Consider the following 19,670-nt stretch of genomic DNA (forward strand, 5'->3'; position numbering starts at 1 on the left):
TACCTACCCTCATGTATCCAAGATATGGTTGTACTTTGTGTAATGAAGACAACTGAGAAACATCATAAGCCAGTTTCATGATAAGAGAAGTGGTCCAGGCAGTATGATACAGTGGTTAAATTGATGAAAACTACTATTGACGTTTGTGTAAATAAATCATACATTTCCCTTTTCCATAGCCAGAGGTTGAACCATAATGTGACATTCATTTTTTTAATTTCATTTCAAGATAGAAGTTTCAGTTTTCTAAATTATTTCTGACATTTTTCATATGTGTGTGTATATGTGTGTATGTGTGTATATGTGTGTGTATATACATATATTATCCCTGGGGATAGGGGTGAAAGAATACTTCCCACGCATTCCTCACGTGTCGTAGAAGGCAACTAGAGGGGCCGGGAGCGGGGGGCCAGAAATCCTCCCCTCCTTGTATTTTTAACTTTCTAAAAAAATGGGAAACAGAAGGAGTCACGCGGGGAGTGCTCATACTCCTCGTAGACTCAGGTTGGGGTGTCTAAATGTGTGTGGATGTAACCAAGATGTGAAAAAAGGAGAGATAGGTAGTATGTTTGAGGAAAGGAACCTGGATGTTTTGGCTCTGAGTGAAACGAAGCTCAAGGTTAAAGGGGAAGAGTGGTTTGGGAATGTCTTAGGAGTAAAGTCAGGGGTTAGTGAGAGGACAAGAGCAAGGGAAGGAGTAGCAGTATTCCTGAAACAGGAGTTGTGGGAGTATGTGATAGAATGTAACAAAGTAAATTCTCGATTAATATGGGTAAAACTGAAAGTTGATGGAGAGAGATGGGTGATTATTGGTGCATATGCACCTGGGCATGAGAAGAAAGATCATGAGAGGCAAGTGTTTTGGGAGAAGCTGAATGAGTGTGTTAGTGGTTTTGATGCACGCAACCAGGTTATAGTGATGGGTGATTTGAATGCAAAGGTGAGTAATGTGGCAGTTGAGGGAATAATTGGTATACATGGGGTGTTCAGTGTTGTAAATGGAAATGGTGAAGAGCTTGTAGATTTATGTGCTGAAAAAGGACTGGTGATTGGGAATACCTGGTTTAAAAAGCGAGATATAAATAAGTATACGTATGTAAGTAGGAGAGATGGCCAGAGAGCATTATTGGATTACGTGTTGACAGGCACGAGAAAGAGAGACTTTTGGATGTAAATGTGCTGAGAGGTGCAACTGGAGGGATGTCTGATCATTATCTTGTGGAGGCTAAGGTGAAGATTTGTATGGGTTTTCAGAAAAAAAGAGTGAATGTTGGGGTGAAGAGGGTGGTGAGAGTAAATGAGCTTGGGAAGGAGACTTGTGTGAGGAAGTACTAGGAGAGACTGAGTACAGAATGGAAAAAGGTGAGAACAATGGAAGTAAGGGGAGTGGGGGAGGAATGGGATGTATTTAGGGAATCAGTGATGGATTGCGCAAAAGATACTTGTGGCATGAGAAGCGTGGGAGGTGGGTTGATTAGAAAGGGTAGTGGGTGGTGGGATGAAGAAGTAAGATTATTAGTGAAAGAGAAGAGAGAGGAATTTGGACGATTTTTGCAGGAAAAAAATGCAATTGAGTGGGAGATGTATAAAAGAAAGAGACAGGAGGTCAAGAGAAAGGTGCAAGAGGTGAAAAAGAGGGCAAATGAGAGTTGGGGTGAGAGAGTATCATTAAATTTTTGGGAGAATAAAAAGATGTTCTGGAAGGAGGTAAATAAAGTGCGTAAGACAAGGGAGCAAATGGGAACTTCAGTTAAGGGCGCTAATGGGGAGGTGATAACAAGTAGTGGTGATGTGAGAAGGAGATGGAGTGAGTATTTTGAAGGTTTGTTGAATGTGTTTGATGATAGAGTGGCAGATATAGGGTGTCTTGGTCCAGGTGGTGTGCAAAGTGAGAGGGTTGGGGAAAATGATTTGGTAAACAGACAAGAGGTAGTAAAAGCTTTGCGGAAGATGAAAGCCGGCAAGGCAGCAGGTTTGGATGGTATTGCAGTGGAATTTATTAAAAAAGGGGGTGACTATATTGTTGACTGGTTGGTAAGGTTATTTAATGTATGTATGACTCATGGTGAGATGCCTGAGGATTGGCGGAATGCGTGCATAGTGCCATTGTACAAAGGCAAAGGGGATAAGAGTGAGTGCTCAAATTACAGAGGTATAAGTTTGTTGAGTATTCCTGGTAAATTATATGGGAGGGTATTGATTGAGAGGGTGAAGGCATGTACAGAGCATCAGATTGGGGAAGAGCAGTGTGGTTTCAGAAGTGGTAGAGGATGTGTGGATCAGGTGTTTGCTTTGAAGAATGTATGTGAGAAATACTTAGAAAAGCAAATGGATTTGTATGTAGCATTTATGGATCTGGAGAAGGCAAATGATAGAGTTGATAGAGATGCTCTGTGGAAGGTATTAAGAATATATGGTGTGGGAGGCAAGTTGTTAGAAGCAGTGAAAAGTTTTTATCGAGGATGTAAGCCATGTGTACGTGTAGGAAGAGAGGAAAGTGATTGGTTCTCAGTGAATGTAGGTTTGCGGCAGGGGTGTGTTATGTCTCCATGGTTGTTTAATTTGTTTATGGATGGGGTTGTTAGGGAGGTGAATGCAAGAGTTTTGGAAAGAGGGGCAAGTATGAAGTCTGTTGGGGATGAGAGAGCTTGGGAAGTGAGTCAGTTGTTGTTCGCTGATGATACAGCGCTGGTGGCTGATTCATGTGAGAAACTGCAGAAGCTGGTGACTGAGTTTGGTAAAGTGTGTGAAAGAAGAAAGTTAAGAGTAAATGTGAATAAGAGCAAGGTTATTAGGTACAGTAGGGTTGAGGGTCAAGTCAATTGGGAGGTAAGTTTGAATGGAGAAAAACTGGAGGAAGTAAAGTGTTTTAGATATCTGGGAGTGGATCTGGCAGCAGATGGAACCATGGAAGCGGAAGTGGATCATAGGGTGGGGGAGGGGGCGAAAATTCTGGGAGCCTTGAAGAATGTGTGGAAGTCGAGAACATTATCTCGGAAAGCAAAAATGTGTATGTTTGAAGGAATAGTGGTTCCAACACTGTTGTATGGTTGCAAGGCGTGGGCTATGGATAGAGTTGTGCGCAGGAGGGTGGATGTGCTGGAAATGAGATGTTTGAGGACAATGTGTGGTGTGAGGTGGTTTGATCGAGTAAGTAATGTAAGGGTAAGAGAGATGTGTGGAAATAAAAAGAGCGTGGTTGAGAGAGGAGAAGAGCGTGTTTTGAAATGGTTTGGGCACATGGAGAGAATGAGTGAGGAAAGATTGACCAAGAGGATATATATGTCGGAGGTGGAGGGAACGAGGAGAAGTGGGAGACCAAATTGGAGGTGGAAAGATAGAGTGAAAAAGATTTCGTGTGATCGAGTGCTGAACATGCAGGAGGGTGAAAGGAGGGCAAGGAATAGAGTGAATTGAATCGATGTGGTATACCGGGGTTGATGTGCTGTCAGTGGATTGAATCAGGGCATGTGAAGCGTCTGGGGTAAACTATGGAAAGCTGTTTAGGTATGTATATTTGCGTAGTGTGGACGTATGTATATACATGGGCCATTTCTTTCATCTGTTTCCTTGCGCTACCTCGCAAACGCGGGAGACAGAAAAAAAAAAAAAAACAACCAGCAATGAACTCTCCAGTGCCAATTTAGAGTGGCACCACTTGACATCCCATTTCCACTGCTACATCTCCTATACCTAACTCTTTATCAATTTCTGCAACCTTCATGGTCTCAATTCTGACCTTCCCTCTGTTGAATACCATCTGATTAACTCCTCCCATGACTCTCTTACTTCTCTCTGAAATCCAACTGTCCAAGCCAGCTTCTCCTATGCACTGTCAGATCCCCAACCATTATCTCTATCATTGTTTCTGCTCCAAGGGTGAAGTCTTTGCCTATTGTAATACAAAAACATCTCCCGCTCACCTTGTAGATCTTGAGTCTTCTAACTTTGATGTCATCTGGCTCAAAACCTCTTGTACTACGCTGCTTTTGTGTTTTGTTTATTCCCCCCTTATTCCTCCAACTATGCACAACTCTTGGACTATTTGACTTCTTGCCACAAAGCTGTGCTCTCTTGTCATCCATGCATTGAGATCTTCTATGCAGGTGATTTCAATGTACACCACAAAGACTGGTTAAGCTCTAACCGATGTGATCCTGGTGGACCCAAGGACTTTTCCTTTTCTCTCCTTAATGATCTGGAACAATTAATCAAACACCTTACCTGAGTTCCTAATTGTCATGACCACTCTTCTAAAACAAATGACTTCTCTTTTACCTCTGAACCCTTCCACTGAACACACACCATTTTCGCCACTTTGGTTCCTCTGAATACAATCTAATTTCTATTACTTCTTCGTGGGTAAGCCCATCCTAGATAACCCCCTCGAAATACCAACTTTGGCACTTTGGGGAGTTCATTGGTTATCAATGAGCAGCTTTTTCATTGACTTTCCCTGGGATGGGTACGCTTCTCTGATTGTGATGCCTTGTGTTGTGCTGAATGCACAGCAGAGGTTATCTTGGCTGGAACGGATTCCTACATGCCATCTTCCTCTAAATCTTTTTCTCCTCAACTGTGGTTTGACTGCTCCTGCTCTGATGCCTGTTGCATCTGGAATGGTGTGTACTGTACCATGAAACTCTTCCCTTCACCAGAAACAAATTGTTCTTTCATTTCTCTTCAGAGTTATTGCAAAGCTGTTCACAGAGTTAAGTGCATTATTATAAAAGTTAAGTGCATTATTTGTTTGGCCCTCAAACAAAAGCATCTCCATTAAGTTCTGTAATTCAAAACCAATCCTCCTCTTTCCTGACCAGATCAATCTACTGCTAACCCTCCAACAGATAAACCTGCTCATTTTGGCACTTTGTTTTCCTATAACCCAACTTTGGATGATTCAAATTCACCAGAAACCCATTCTTCTTTCATTTCTCCTCAGAGTTATTGCAAAGCTGTTCATAGAGTTCAGTGCATTCTTCCACTGATAAAGCATTTTGGTCGTCAGACAAAAGCATCTCCATTAAGTTCTGTAATTCAAAACCATTCCTCCTCTTTTCTGACCAGATCAATCTACTACTAACCCTCCAACTGATAAAGCTGCTTTTTTGGCACCTTGTTTTCCTATAACCCAACTTTGGATTATTCAAATTGTACTTTTCTGCCCCATCTCTTCCCTCTGAACCTATGCCATCTCCCATTTTCTCCTCACGTAGGATATCCCAGGTACTCTGTCAGATCCAGGTGGGCAAGGCACATGGCTCGGATAGCATACCTCCTTATATTGAAAAGAGATTGTACCTCTGCACTAGTAACAATCCTTGCTTGCCTATTTTGCCTCCGTCTAAAAACTCAGACTTTTCCTTCTGGTTGGAAGCATGCCTTGGTGTAGCACAATCGTAAGTAAGAAGACCATTCTAACCCCTCCAACTATCACCCCATTGCTCTTAATTCTGCCGACTTTAAAGTCTTTGAAACTCTTAAACTCTCAATTCCCGAGAAACTTAGAATCCCATTCCCTTCTTTCAGATTACCAGTATGGATTTTGCAAAGCTAGATCTACTACTGATCTTCTGTCCTATGTGACTGGTCCTCCTCTCACAGACAATTTGGCTCTTTCACTTCTGTACTTTACTAGACCAAGGAAGGGAGCAATCAATATGTTTATCAGTTAGAAGTTTAGGTAGTGGATGTTTAGATGCTGATTTCCACAATCTAATGGGACATATTGAAATGTTACAGTATCATGCATCCATTGCTTGTGTTAAATACAAAAATGGATAATATCAATTAGCGATACAGATCAGTAAAATTTGACTGCCAAACTACCTAATTCCTGCTCTGAATATGCTACTGCATTTTGTGTGAGAAATCATCTTTCACTAAAGACTATTTAATCAAAAGGTTAATCAAGAAATAAAAAGATTAAGGAAAATATTGAAACTTTCCTTTATTACACTGTAACTATTTCACCATACCTGATCTGGCCAATACATTCCCCTAGAACTTTGCGCTGGTTCATGGGACTGACTTCTAAGGATTGTCGTACACATTCCTGCTTGGCCCATTGTAGACATGCTTCCCACAATACTAATTCTGACACTGGAATAAAATGGGATACATACATAATACATCATTTAGATGCTTTATAAAAATCTGCATTAATTCATTGTAAGTCTGAACACATCTTTCATATGGTTCTCTTTCTTTTCAACATAAAAATATATCCAGTAACTGATGGAAATAAAATCATAGCTTAACTACACTTCTAATGAAAAATCTGAGAGATTTTACATTATTTAAAATGAGTGAGTGACATTGGCAGAAAATACACCTAAAACTAAATTTTAAAAATGGCCCACAGTTGAGACCTTAATTATTCCTGAAAGCTTTCATATATGCAATTCTAAAACATCAAACTCCGATTCATGAAAATTTAGTCACATAATCTTCTACACAGTATTTATGTATTTATGCAACTTTAAATTTTTTTCATGAAACAATCCATATCAATGCACCATAATGAAGAACCTGATGTAACTAAATTCTTACTTACTATTAAACCTTTTGCTACAGCATTGAAAATTTCGGCATTAGTTACTCATAATCTACTTCAGCAGCTAAGTAACTATGAATGATATGCAGTGACTTGTAGGGACACCCTACTATTAAAGTTAAAGAGCTAAGTAACTCTGAATAATATGCAAAGTGACTTATAGTGAGACCCTACTAACACAGATAATATTTTTTGGTTGAAACTAAAAATTCTAATTTTGACATACGAAAAACCATTTTACTACCAGGTAAAAAGCTCTAAAGGCATCTATGAGAATCCTCTTGGAGGATGAAACACTGCTTTACCCATATACCAGAATATACCCAATAGGATACATTCCTCTTCAAACACCATATTATCTGAAAAGCTGACTTATGCTTGTTCGGAAAGAACCTGCAAACCTACAGCAAACAGCTGGATTTCAGTTCTGAAATGCTGGAATGACTACCAAATGAACTAGAGATGGAGTGAAAAAGAATTTGAGTGATTGGGGCCTGAACATGCAGGAGGATGAAAGGCATGCATGGAACAGAGTGAATTGGAGCGATGTGATATACAGGGGTACATGTACTATCAATGGACTGAACCAAGGTATATGAAGTGTCTGGGGTAAACCATGGAAAGGTCTGTGGGGCCTGGCTGTGGATAGGAAGCTATAGTTTTGGCACATTATATGACAGCTAAAAATGGATATTGGCATATCTGTTCCTGGCACTACCTTCCTAGCGTAGGAGACAACGATCAAGTAAAAGAAAAAAAAGGTTCTTTTTTGTAATTGATCACCATTTCCTATACTAACAACACAGCACCAGGAAAAGACTGAAAAAGGCAACGTCCACCTACACCCATTCTACAGCTGTCATGCGTAATGCATCAAAACCATAGCTTCCTATCCACATCCAGGCCTCACAAACCTTTCTATGGTCTACCCTAGATGCTTTACATACTCTGGTTCAGTCCATTCACAGCACATCGACCCCAGCATATCACATCATTCCAAATCACTATTCTGTACAAGCCTTTCACCCTCCTGCATGTTCAGACTCCAATCACTTAAAATCTTTTTCACTCCATCCTTCTATCTCCAAATCTGTTTCCCTAGTCTCCTTGTTCCCTCCAAATGTGACACATATATCCTATTTGTCAGCTTTTCCTCACAAAAGTTGTTTCCTCTGTTTTGAAAAACCTCTACAAATCTTCATCCTCATCTCTGCAAAAAAATGATCAGACATCCCACCGGCTGCCCCTCTCAGCACATTTACATCCAAAAATCTATCTTTTACATGCTTATCAATTAAAATGCAAGCCAATAATGCCTGATGACCATCTCTCCTACTCACACGTGTATACTTGTGTATATCCCTCTCTTTAAACCAGATAATTCCAATCATTAATCCTTTTCCAGCACACAACTCCACAAGCTCTTCACCATTTCCATTCATAACACTGAATACTCCAGGCCCTCTAGTTATAACCTCAACTGCTACATTACTTACCTTCCCATTAAATCACCCCTCGCCAATACCCAGTCTCTTACATCAAAACTGCTGACTCGCTCACTCTGCTACACCCAAAACACTTGTCTCTCATGATCTTTCTTCTCATGGATAGGTGCATAAGCACTGATAATCATCCATCTCTCTACATCTACTTCTAATTTTATCCACATCAATCCAAAAGTTACTCCCTCATGCACTATCACACGCTCCCATAACTCGTGCTTCAGGAGTAATGCTACTCCTTCCTTAGTTCTCGTCCTCTCATCAACTCCCCATTTAATCTTGAGTCATTTCCAAACCATTCTTCCCCTTTACCCTTGAACTTTGTTTCACTCATAGCCAAAACATCCAGGCTTCTTTCCTTAAACAGACTACCTATCTTTTCTCTCTTCTCATTTTAGGTACATCCACACAAATTTAGACACTACAGTCTGAGCCTTTAAAAAGGATGAGCCCTCTAGCTCATTCTTTTTTTCTTTCTTTTAGAAACTGAAAGACAGGAGAGGGGATCTCCAGTCCCCTGCTCCTGCCCCCTTAGTCACCTTTTATGACACACAGGGAATATGGAGGTAGAATTCTTTCTTCAATACTCCAGGTCTATATATATATTTACTTATCTATTTATCTATCATACTTAACCGCTGTCTCTCGCATTAGTGAGGTAGTGAAGGAACAGATGAGGAATGGCCTAACCCTCCCATATACACATGTATACACATAAATGCCCACACATGCACATACACACATATACATTTCAATGTATACATACATATACATACATAGACATATACATATATACACATGTATATATCATTACCTGCTGCCTTCATCCATTCCTGTCACCACCCCGCCACACATGAAATAGCATTCCCCCCAATCCTGCAAGGCAGCAGCAGCCCCCCCCCCCCCCCCCCCCCCCCCCCCCCCCCCCCCCCAAAAGCCACATTAGTTCACACTCAGTCTCTAGCTATCATGTGTAGTGCACCGAAACCACAGCTCCCTTTCCACATTCACATCAACAGACCTTTTCATGGTTTCTCCGAGACACTTCACATGCCCTGGTTCAGTTCACTGACAGCACGTCTACCCCAGTATACTGCATTGTTCCAATTCACTCTATTTTTTGCATGCCTTTCACCCTCCTGTATGTTCAGAACCCACTCGCTCAAAATCATTTTCACTCGATCCTTCCACCTCCAATTTGGTCTCCCGTTTCTTCTTCTTCCCTCTACCTCTGACACATATGTCCTCTTTGTCAATTTTTTCTCACTCATTCTCTCTAAGAGTCCAAACCATTTCAACACACCCTCTTCTGCTCTCTCAACCACACTCTTTTTATTACCATACATCTCTCTTACCCTTTCATTACTTACTCGATCAAACCTCCTCACACCACATATTGTCCTCAGACATTTCATTTCCAATACATCCACCCTCCTCCACACAACCCTATCCACAGGCAATACCTTGCAACCATATAAAATTGTTGGGACCACTATTCCTTCAAACATACTAATTTTTTTTCTCCAAGATAGTATTCTCGCTTTCTACACATTCTTCAACGCTCTCAGAACCTTCGCCCCCTCTCCCACCCTATGACTCACTTCTGCTTCCATGGTTCCATCCACTGTTAAGTGCACTCCCAGATATCTAAAGCACTTCACCTCCTCCAATTTTTCTCCATTCAAACTTACCTCCTGATTAACTTGTCCCTCAACCCTACAGAACCTAATAACCTTACTCTTATTCACATTTACTCTTTCACACACTTTACCAAACTCAGTCACCAGCTTCTGCAGTTCCCACTCGAATCAGCCACCAGCACAGTATCATCAGCGAACAACAACTGACTCACTTCCCAAGCCCTCTCATCCACAAGACTCCATACTCGCCCCTCTCCCCAAAACTCTTGCATTCACCTCCCTAATAACCCCATCCATAAACAAATAACAACCATGGAGACATCACGCACCCCTGTCGCAAACCGACATTCACTGGGAACCAATCACTCCCCTCTCTTCCTATTCATATGCATATGAATATATCTTTTATTTCATCTATTATGATTAACCGCCGTCTCCCGCGTTAGCGAGGTAGCACAAGGAAACAGACAAGGTATGGCCCAACCCACACACATACACATGTATATACATAAACGCTCACGCACGCACATATACATACCTATACATTTCAACTTATACATACAGAGACATATACATATATACACATGTACATATCCATACTTGCTGCCTTCATCCGTTCCTGTCACCACCCCGCCAACCACGAAATAGCATTCCCCTCTTCAGCCAGGGAGAGCTAGGAACAGACAAAAACCACATTCGTTCACACTCGGTCTCTAGTTGTCATGTGTAATGCACAGGAACCACAGCCATTGTACAGAGGAAAAGGGGATAAAGGCGAGTGTTCAAATTACAGAGGCAAAAGTCTGTTGAGTAATCCTGGGAAATTATATGGAAGGGTATTGAGTGAGAGGGTAATGGCATGTACAGAGCATCAGACTGGGGAAAAGCAGTGTGATTTCAGAAGTGGTAGAGGATGTGTGGACAAGGTGTTTGCATTGAAGAATGTATGTTAGAAATACTTAGAAAAACAAATGGATTTGTATGTAGCATTTACAGATCCGGAGAAGGCATATGATATGGATGATAGAGATGCTTTGTGGAAGGTTTTAACAGCATATGGGTGTGGGAGGTAAGTTGCTATAAGCAGTGAAAAGTTTTTACCAAGGATGTACGGCATGTGTACGAGTAAGAAGAAAGGAAGGCGATTGGTTCCCAGTGAAAGTCATTTTGTGGCAGGGGTGCATGATGTCTCCATGGTCGTTCAATTTGTATGTGGATAGGGTGGTTAGGGAGGTGAATGCAAGAGTTTTGGAGAGAGGGGCAAGTATGTAGTCTGTTGAGGATAACAGGGCTTGGGTTGTGAGTCAGCTGTTGTTCACTGATAATACTGCACTGGTGGCTGATTCGGGTGAGAAACTGCAGAAATTGGTGACTGAGTATGGTAAAGTGTGTGAGAGAAGAAAGCTGAGAGTAAATGTGAATAAGAGCAAGGTTAATGGTTCAGTTGGGTTAAGGGACAGGTTAATCAGGAGGTAAGTTTGAATGGAGAAAAATTGGAGGAAGTGAAGTGTTTTAGATATCTGGGAGTGACCTTAGCAGCGGATGGAATCATGGAAGCGGAAGTGAGTCACAGGGTGGGGGAGGGGGCGAAGGTTCTGGGAGCACTGAAGAATGTGTGGAAGGTGAGAACGTTATCTCGGAGAGCAAAAATGGGTATGTTTGAAAGAATAGTGGTTCCAACAATGTTATATGGTTGTGAGACATAAACTATAGATTAGGTTGTGTGGAGGAGGGTGGATGTGTTGGAAATGAGATGTTTGAGGACAATATGTAGTGTGAGGTGGTTTGACCAAGTAAGTAATGAAAGGGTAAGAGAGATGTGTGGTAATATAAAGAGTGGGTGAGAGAGTAGAAGAGGGTGTGTTGAAATGGTTTGGACACATGGAGAGAATGAGTGAGGAAAGATGAACAAAGAGAATATATGTATCAGAGGTGAAGGCAAGAAGGAGAAGTGGGAGACCAAACTGGAGGTGGAAGGATGGAGTGGAAAAGATTCTGAGCGATCGGGGCCTAAACATACAGAAGGGTGAAAGGCATGCAAGGAATAGAGTGAATTGGAACGATATGGTATACTAGGGTCGATGTGCTGTCAGTGTAACCAGGGCATGTGAAGTGTCTGGGGTAAACCATGGAAAGGTCTGCGGATGTGGATGTGGAAAGGGAGCTGTGGTTTCAGTGCATTACACATGACAGCTAGAGACTGAGGGTGATTGAATATGGCCTTTTTTTGTCTTTTTCTGGCACTACCTCGCTGGACTGGACGGGGGGGATGCTATTTCATGTGTGGTGAGGTGGCAATGGGAATGGATGAAGGCAGCAAATATATATGTGTATATATGTACATGTCTGTGCATATGTATGTATTTCAACTTTCTAAAAGGGGAAACAGAAGAAGGTGTCATGTGGGAAGTGCTCATCCTCCTAGAAGGCTCAGATTGCGGTGTCTAAATGTATGTGGATGTAACCAAGATGAGAAAAAAGGAGATAGGTAGTATGTTTGACGAAAGGAATCTGGATGTTTTGGCTTTGAGTGAAACAAAGCTCAAGGGTAAAGGGGAAGAGTGGTTTGGGAATGTCAGGGGTTGGTGAGAGGACAAGAGCAAAGGAAGGAGTAGCACTTCTGAAGCTAGAGTTCTGGGAGTATGTAATGGAGTATAAGAAAGTAAACTCTAGATTGATATAGTTAAAAGCGAAAGTGGATGGAGAGAGACGGGTGATTATTGGTGCCTATGCACCTGGTCATGAGAAGAAAGATCATGAGAGGCAAGTGTTTTGGAAGCAGCTGAGTGAGTGTGTTAACAGCTTTGATGCATGAGACCCAGTCATAGTGATGGGTGATTTGAATGCAAAGGTGAGTAATGTGGCAGTTGAGGGTATAATTGGTGTACATGGGGTGTTCAATGTTGTAAATGGAAAGGGTGAAGAGTTTGTACATTTGTGTACTGAAAAAGGACTGGTGATTGGGAATACCTGGTTTAAAAAGAGAAATGTACATAAGTATACGTATGTAAGTAGGAGAGATGGTGAGAGAGCAGTATTGGATCACGTGTTAATTGATAGGTGTGTGAAAGAGAGACTTTTGGATGTTAATGCGCTGAAAGGGGCAACTGGAGGGATGTCTTATCATTATCTTATGGAGGTGAAGGGGAAGATTTGTAGAGGTTTTCAGAAAAGAAGAATGTTGGGGTGAAGAGAGCGGTGAGAATAAATGAGCTTGGAAAGGAGACTTGTGTGAGGAAGTACCAGGAGAGATCGAGTGTAGAATGGAAAAAGGTGAGAGCAAATGATGTAGGGAGAGTGGGGAAGGAATGGGATGTATTTAGGGAAGCAGTGATAGCTTGTGCAAAAGATGCTTGTGGCATCAGAAAGGTGGGAGGCAGGCAGATTAGAAAGGGTAGTGAGTGGTGGGATGAAAAAGTAAGATTGTTAGTAAATGAGAAGAGAGAGGCATTTGGACAATTTTTCCAGGAAAATAATGCAAATGACTGAGAGATGCATAAAAGAGAGCAGAAGGAGATTAAGAGAAAGGTGCAAGAGGTGAAAAAGAGGGCAAATGAGAGTTGGGGTGAGAGAGTATTGTTACATTTTAGGGAGGATAAAAAGATGTTTTGGAAGGAGGTAAATAAAGTGCATAAGACAAGAGAACAAATGGGAACATCAGGGAAGGGGGCTAATGGGAAAGTAAAAATAAGTAGTGGTGAAGTGAGGAGGAGATGGAGTGAGTATTTTGAAGGTTTGTTGTATGTGTTTGATGATAGAGTGGCAGATAAAAGGTGTTTTGGTCAAGATGGTGTGTGAAGTGAGAGGGTCAGGAAGAACGGTTTGGTAAACAGAGAATAGGTAGTCAAAGCTTTGCAGTTTATGAAAGCCGGCAAGGCAGCGGGTTTGGATGGTGTTGCATCTGAATTTATCAAAAAAGGTGGTGACTGTGTTGTTGACTGGTTGGTAAGGATATTCAATGTATGTATGGTTCATGGTGAAGTGCCTGAGAACTGGCAGAATGCATGCACAGTGCCAATGTACAAAGGCAAAGGGGATAAAGGTGAGTGTTCAAATTACAGAAGTATAAGTTTGTTGAGTATTCCTGGGAAATTATATGGGAGGGTATTAATTGAGAGGGCAAAGGCATGTACAGGGCATCAGACTGAGGAAGAGCAGTGTAGCTTCAGAAGTGGTAGAGGATGTGTGGATCAGATGTATGTGACAAATACTTAGAAAAATAGATGGATTTGTATTTAGCATTTATGGATCTGGAGAAGGCATATGATAGAGGTGATAGAGATGCTCTTTGAAAGGTATTCTGAGTATATGGTGTGGGAGGTAAGTTGCTAAAAGCAGTGAAAAGTTTTTACCAAGGATGTAAAGCATGTGTATGAGTAGGAAGAGAGTAAGGTGACTGATTCCCAGTAAACGTTGGTTTGTGGCAGGGGTGCGTGATGTTTCCATGGTTGTTTAATTTGTTTATGGGTGGGGTTATTAAGGAGGTGAATGCAACAGGGGCAAGCAAGCAGTCTGTTGTGGATGAGAGGGTTTGGGAAGTGAGTCAGTTGTTGTTCACTGATGATACAGCGCTTGTGGCTGAATCAGGTGAGAAACTGCAGAAGTTGGTGACAGAGTTTGGTAGTGTGTGAAAGACGAAAGCTGAGAGTAAATGTGAATAACAGCAAGGATATTAGGTTCAGTAGGGTTGAGGGACAAGTTAACAGGGAGGTATGTTTGCAGGAATAGCAGTTCCAATAATGTTATATGGTTGCAAAACATGGACTATAGATAAGGGTGTATGGAGGAGGGTGGATATGTTAGAAATGAAATTTCTGAGGACAATATGCAGTGTGAGGTGGTTTGATCGAGTAAGTAATGAAAGGGTGAGAGTGATGTGTGGAAATAAAAAGTGTATGGTTGAGACAGCAAAAGAGCGTGTGTTGAAATGGGTTGGACACGTGGAAAGAATAAGCGAGGAAAGATTGACAAAGAGAATATATGTGTAAGCAGTGGAGGGAACAAGAACTGGGAGACCTAATTAGAGGTGGAAGGATGTAGTGAAAAAGATATTGAGTGGTTGGGGCCTGAATATACAGGAAGGTGAGAGGTGTGCTTGGAATAGAGTGAATTGGAACAATGTGGTTTACCGGGGTCAATGTGCTGTTAATGGACTGAACCAGGGCATGTGAAAGATCTGTGGGGCCTGAGCATTACACATTACAGCTCGAGACATTGTGAATGAATGTAGCCTTTTCCTGGCGCTACCTCACTGATGCAGGGGGTAGCGATGCTGATTCCTGTGGGGCAGGGTAGTGTCAGGAATGGATGAAGGGAAGCAATATGAATATGCTCATGAGTATAAATATGTATATGTCTTTGTATGTGTAAGTATATGTATGTATATGTGTATATGTTGAAATGTATATGTATCTGTATGTATATGTGCCTGGATGGGCATTTACGTATATATATGTGTATATAAGTGGATGGGCCATTCATTGTCTTTCCTGGCACTACCTTGCTTATGTGAGAAACAGCGATTAAGTATAATAATAATATATCATAGGGTGGGGGAGGGGGCGAAAATTCTGGGAGCCTTGAAGAATGTTTGGAAGTTGAGAACATTATCTCGGAAAGCAAAAATGAGTATGTTTGAAGGAATAGTGGTTCCAACAATGTTATACGGTTGCGAGGCGTGGGCTATGGATAGAGTTGTGCGCAGGAGGGTGGATGTGCTGGAAATGAGATGTTTGAGGACAATATGTGGTGTGAGGTGGTTTGAACGAGTAAGTAATGTAAGGGTAAGAGAGATGTGTGGAAATAAAAAGAGCGTGGTTGAGAGAGCAGAAGAGGGTGTTTTGAAACGGTTTGGTCACATGGAGAGAATGAGTGAGGAAAGATTGACGAAGAGGATATATGTGTCAGAGGTGGAGGGAACGAGGAGAAGTGGGAGACCAAATTGGAGGTGGAAAGATGGAGTGAAAAAGATTTTGAGTGATCGGGGCCTGAACATGCAGGAGGGTGAATGGTGTGCAAGGAATAGAGTGAATTGGAACGATGTGGTATACTGGGGTTGACGTGCTGTCAATGGATTGAACCAGGGCATGTGAAGCGTCTGGGGTAAACCATGGAAAGTTCTGTGGGGCCTGGATGTGGAAAGGGAGCTGTGGTTTCGGTGCATTATTACATGACAGCTAGAGACTGAGTGTGAACGAATGGGGCCTTTGTTGTCTTTTCCTAGCACTACCTCGCACACATGAGGGGGGAGGGGGTTGTTATTCCATGTGTGGCGAGGTGGCGATGGGAATAAAGAAAGGCAGACGGTATGAATTATGTACATGTATATATATGTATATGTCTGTGTGTGTATATATATGTGTACATTGAGATGTATAGGTATGTATATTTGCGTGTGTGGACGTGTATGTATATACATGTGTATGTGGGTGGGTTGGGCCATTCTTTCGTCTGTTTCCTTGCGCTACCTTGCTAATGCGGGAGACAGCAACAAAGGAAAATAAAATAAAATAATAAAAGATATTTTGGAAGGATGTAAATAATGTGTGAAAGATGAGAACAAATGGGAACATCATTAAAGGGGGCATGGGGGAAGTGATAACAGGTAGCGATGGAGTGAGGAGGAGATAAATTCATTATTTTGAGGATTGTTGAATGTGTTTGATGACAGAGTAGCAGATGTAGGGTGTTTTGGTTGGGTGTAAAGTGAGAGAAAAAGAGAGAAGGTATGTTACAGAGCAGCAGATTGGGGAGGGGCACTGCGGTTTTAGAAGTGGTATAGGATGCGTGGATCAGGCGTTTCCTTTGAAGAATATATGGGAGAAATACTTGGAAAAACTTGGAAAACAGACAGATTTGTATGTGGCATTTATGGATCTGGAGAAAGCATATGATTGGGTTGATTGAGATACTTTGAGGAAGGTATCAAGAATATGTGGTATGGGAGGTAAGCTACTAGAAGCAGCGAAAAGTTTTTATCAAGGATGCAAGGCATGTGTACGTGTAGAAAGAGAGGAGACCAACTAGTTCCCAGTGAAGGTCAGTCTGTGGCAGGGGTGTGTGATGTCCACATGGTTGGTTAATTTGTTTATGGATGGGGTGGTTAGGGAGGTAAGTGCAAGAGTTTTGAAAAGAGGGGCGAGTATGCAGTCTGTTGGGATGAGAGGGTCTGGGAAGCGAGTCAGTTGTTGTTTGCCGATGATACAGCACTGGTGGCTGATTTGAGTGAGAAACTCCAGAAGTTGGTGATTGAGTTTGGAAATGTGTGTGAAAGGTGAAGTTGAGAGTAAATGTGAATAAGAGCAATGTTATTAGGCTCAGCAGGGATGTGGGACAAATTAGTTGGGATTATAAGTTTGAATGGAGAAAAAATGGAGGAAGTGAAGTGCTTTAGATATCTGGGAGTGGACTTAGCAGCGAACAGAATCATGGAAACAGAAGAGAGTCATTGGGTAGGAGAAGGCATGAAGTTTCTGGGAGCAATGAAGAATGTGTGGAAAGAAAGAACATTACCTCAAAGAGCCAAAATGGGTATGTTTGAAGGAATAGTAGTTCTAATAATAACAGTTGCGAGGCATGGTCCATATATAGGGTTGTATGGAGGAGGGTGGATATGTTGGTGTGAGGTGGTTTAAGTAATGAAAGGGTAAGAGAGATGTGTGGTAATAAAAAGAGTGTGGTTACGAGAGCAGAAGAGGGTGTATTGAAATGGGTGCATAATGTCTCCATGGTTCTTTAATTTGTTTATGGACAGGGTTGTTAGGGAGGTGAATGCAAGAGTTTTAGAGGGAGGGGCAAGTATGCAGTCTGTTGTGGATGAGAGGGCTTGGGAAGTCAGTCAGTTGTTGTTCGCTGATGATACAGCACTGGAGGCTGATTCAGGTGAGGAACTGCGGAAGCTGGTGACTCAGTCTGGTAAAGTGTGAGAAGAAAGGAAGCTGAGAGTAAATGTGAATAAGGGTAAGATTATTAGGTTCAGTAGGGTTGAGGGACAAGTTAATTGGGAGGTAAGTTTGAATGGAGAAAAACTGGAGGTAGTGAAGTGTTTTAGATACTTGGGAATGGATTTAGCAGCAGATGGAACCATGGAAGCAGAAGTGAGTCACAGGGTGGGGGAGGGGACGAAGGTTTTGGGAGCGTGTAAGAATGTGTGGAAGGTGAGAACGTTATCTTGGAGAGCAAAAATGGGTATGTCTGAAGGAATAGTGGTTCCAACAAAGTTATATGGTTGTGAGGTATGGGCTGTAGATGGGGTTGTGCAGAGGAGGGTAGATGTGTTGGAAATGAGATGTGTGAGGTCAATATGTGGTGTGAGGTGGTTTGATCGAGTAAGTAAGGAAAGGGTAAGAGAGGTGTGTGGTAATAAAAAGTGTGGTTGAGAGAGCAGAAGAGGGTGTACTGAAATGGTTTGGTCACATGGAGAGAAGGTGTGAGGAAAGATTTACAAAGAGGATATATGTGTCACAGGTGGAGGGAACGAGGAGAAGTGGTAGACCAAATTGGAGGTGGAAGGATGGAGTGAAAAAGATTTTGAGCGATCGGGGCCTGAACATACAGGAGGGTGAAAGACATGCAAGGAATAGAGTGAATTGGAATGATGTGGTATACCGGGGCCAACGTGCTGTCAATGGAATGAACTAGGGCATGTGAAGTGTCTGGGGTAAACCATGGAAATTTTTGTGGGGCCTGGGTGTGGAAAGGGAGCTGTGGTTTCGGTGCATTACACATGACAGCTAGAGACTGAGTGTGAACGAATGTGGTCATTGTTGTCTTTTCCTAGCACAATCTCACTCGCATGTGGGAGGAGGGGGGTGCCATTTCATGTAAGGCGTGGTGGCGATGGGAATGGATAAAGGCAGCAAGTATGAATATGTACATGTGTATATATGTATATGTCTGTGTATGTATATGTTTAAATGTATAGGTATATATATGTGCGTGTGTGGGCGTTTATGGATACACATGTGTGTGGGCGTTTATGGATATACATGTGTGTGTAGGCGTTTATGTATATACATGTGAGTGTGGGTGGGTTGGACCATTCTTTTGTCTGTTTCCTTGTGCTACCTCGCTAATGCGGAAGACAGCGACAAAGTATAATACAAAAATATATATTATCTTTTTTATAGATATATGCCATTTCCTGCATTAGTGAGGTAGCATCAAGAACAGAGGAAAAAAATTTCTCTCTTGCTCCCTTTTATTCACCTTCTATGACATGCAGGAATACATGGGCAGTATTCTTTCTCCCCTATCCTAACCTGAAGGATTCTGTTTGCCTGCTGATGCACAGAAAGGATGCAAGTGTTTAACTTTCATGTTGAATCATTGGACAACAATCTTGTATCCTTTAAGAACTTTGGATTTCTGACTAGAAAGAGTTTTAGGAAGTCTGGCAGAGCTTCTTAAATGGTTATATAATTTATATAGTGGTTTCCTCTCACATCTACCTCTACTTGTTCTGTAGTATTATTAACCTTTGCGATCCCCGTCATGGTTAATGCTTTCCTAGAAAGTTATGTGCTTATTAACATAGTATCTCTCCAGGAAAATTAATGGCATGAACCTTTACACCTTTTATCCACATTTCAAACTCTGATAAAACTCATCCTATTGAGTTTGTAACTCATGAACTCCTAACATGATATAAATATGCTCCCTGAGTGAATTTATTAAGTCTGTTCTCATCTCCAACTTTTGAGTGAACTTTTCTGATGATATGCATTTAGTTAAGGCTATATATCAAGTCAGGGTACAGCCATTCTTGAGGTTATATGGTTTATTTCCCTGTCATGACTATCTCTTCCTTAATTTCCCTCAGATCCTTTTTCTCAGTTGCCAGTGTTCTAGATTATGTAAAACTGAGATGAGGTGGAAGATCTGCCTACTAGACACAGCATATGTAAACTGAACATGTTTAAGATATGGTTGACTGAACTGGTGAACAAGCTATATAACAACTAAGGCAAGCCT

General features: G+C 41.7%; 1 protein-coding gene across 7 annotated transcripts in view; it reads right to left on the reverse strand.

Annotated features, from left to right (window-relative positions):
• The window catches only part of LOC139755387 (BTB/POZ domain-containing protein 3-like), a 167,276-nt gene that overhangs the window by 22,407 nt on the left and 125,199 nt on the right, over positions 1-19,670 (reverse strand). For all 7 annotated transcript variants that reach the window (XM_071673840.1, XM_071674208.1, XM_071673932.1 and 4 more), the window contains one exon: positions 5,979-6,102. In XM_071673840.1, coding sequence (XP_071529941.1) covers positions 5,979-6,102 — 124 coding nt within the window. The remainder of the gene's footprint in view (positions 1-5,978; positions 6,103-19,670) is intronic.

This window comes from Panulirus ornatus, chromosome 1 (assembly GCF_036320965.1).
Source record: "Panulirus ornatus isolate Po-2019 chromosome 1, ASM3632096v1, whole genome shotgun sequence".
In the NCBI taxonomy this organism is placed as follows: Eukaryota; Metazoa; Arthropoda; class Malacostraca; order Decapoda; family Palinuridae; genus Panulirus; species Panulirus ornatus.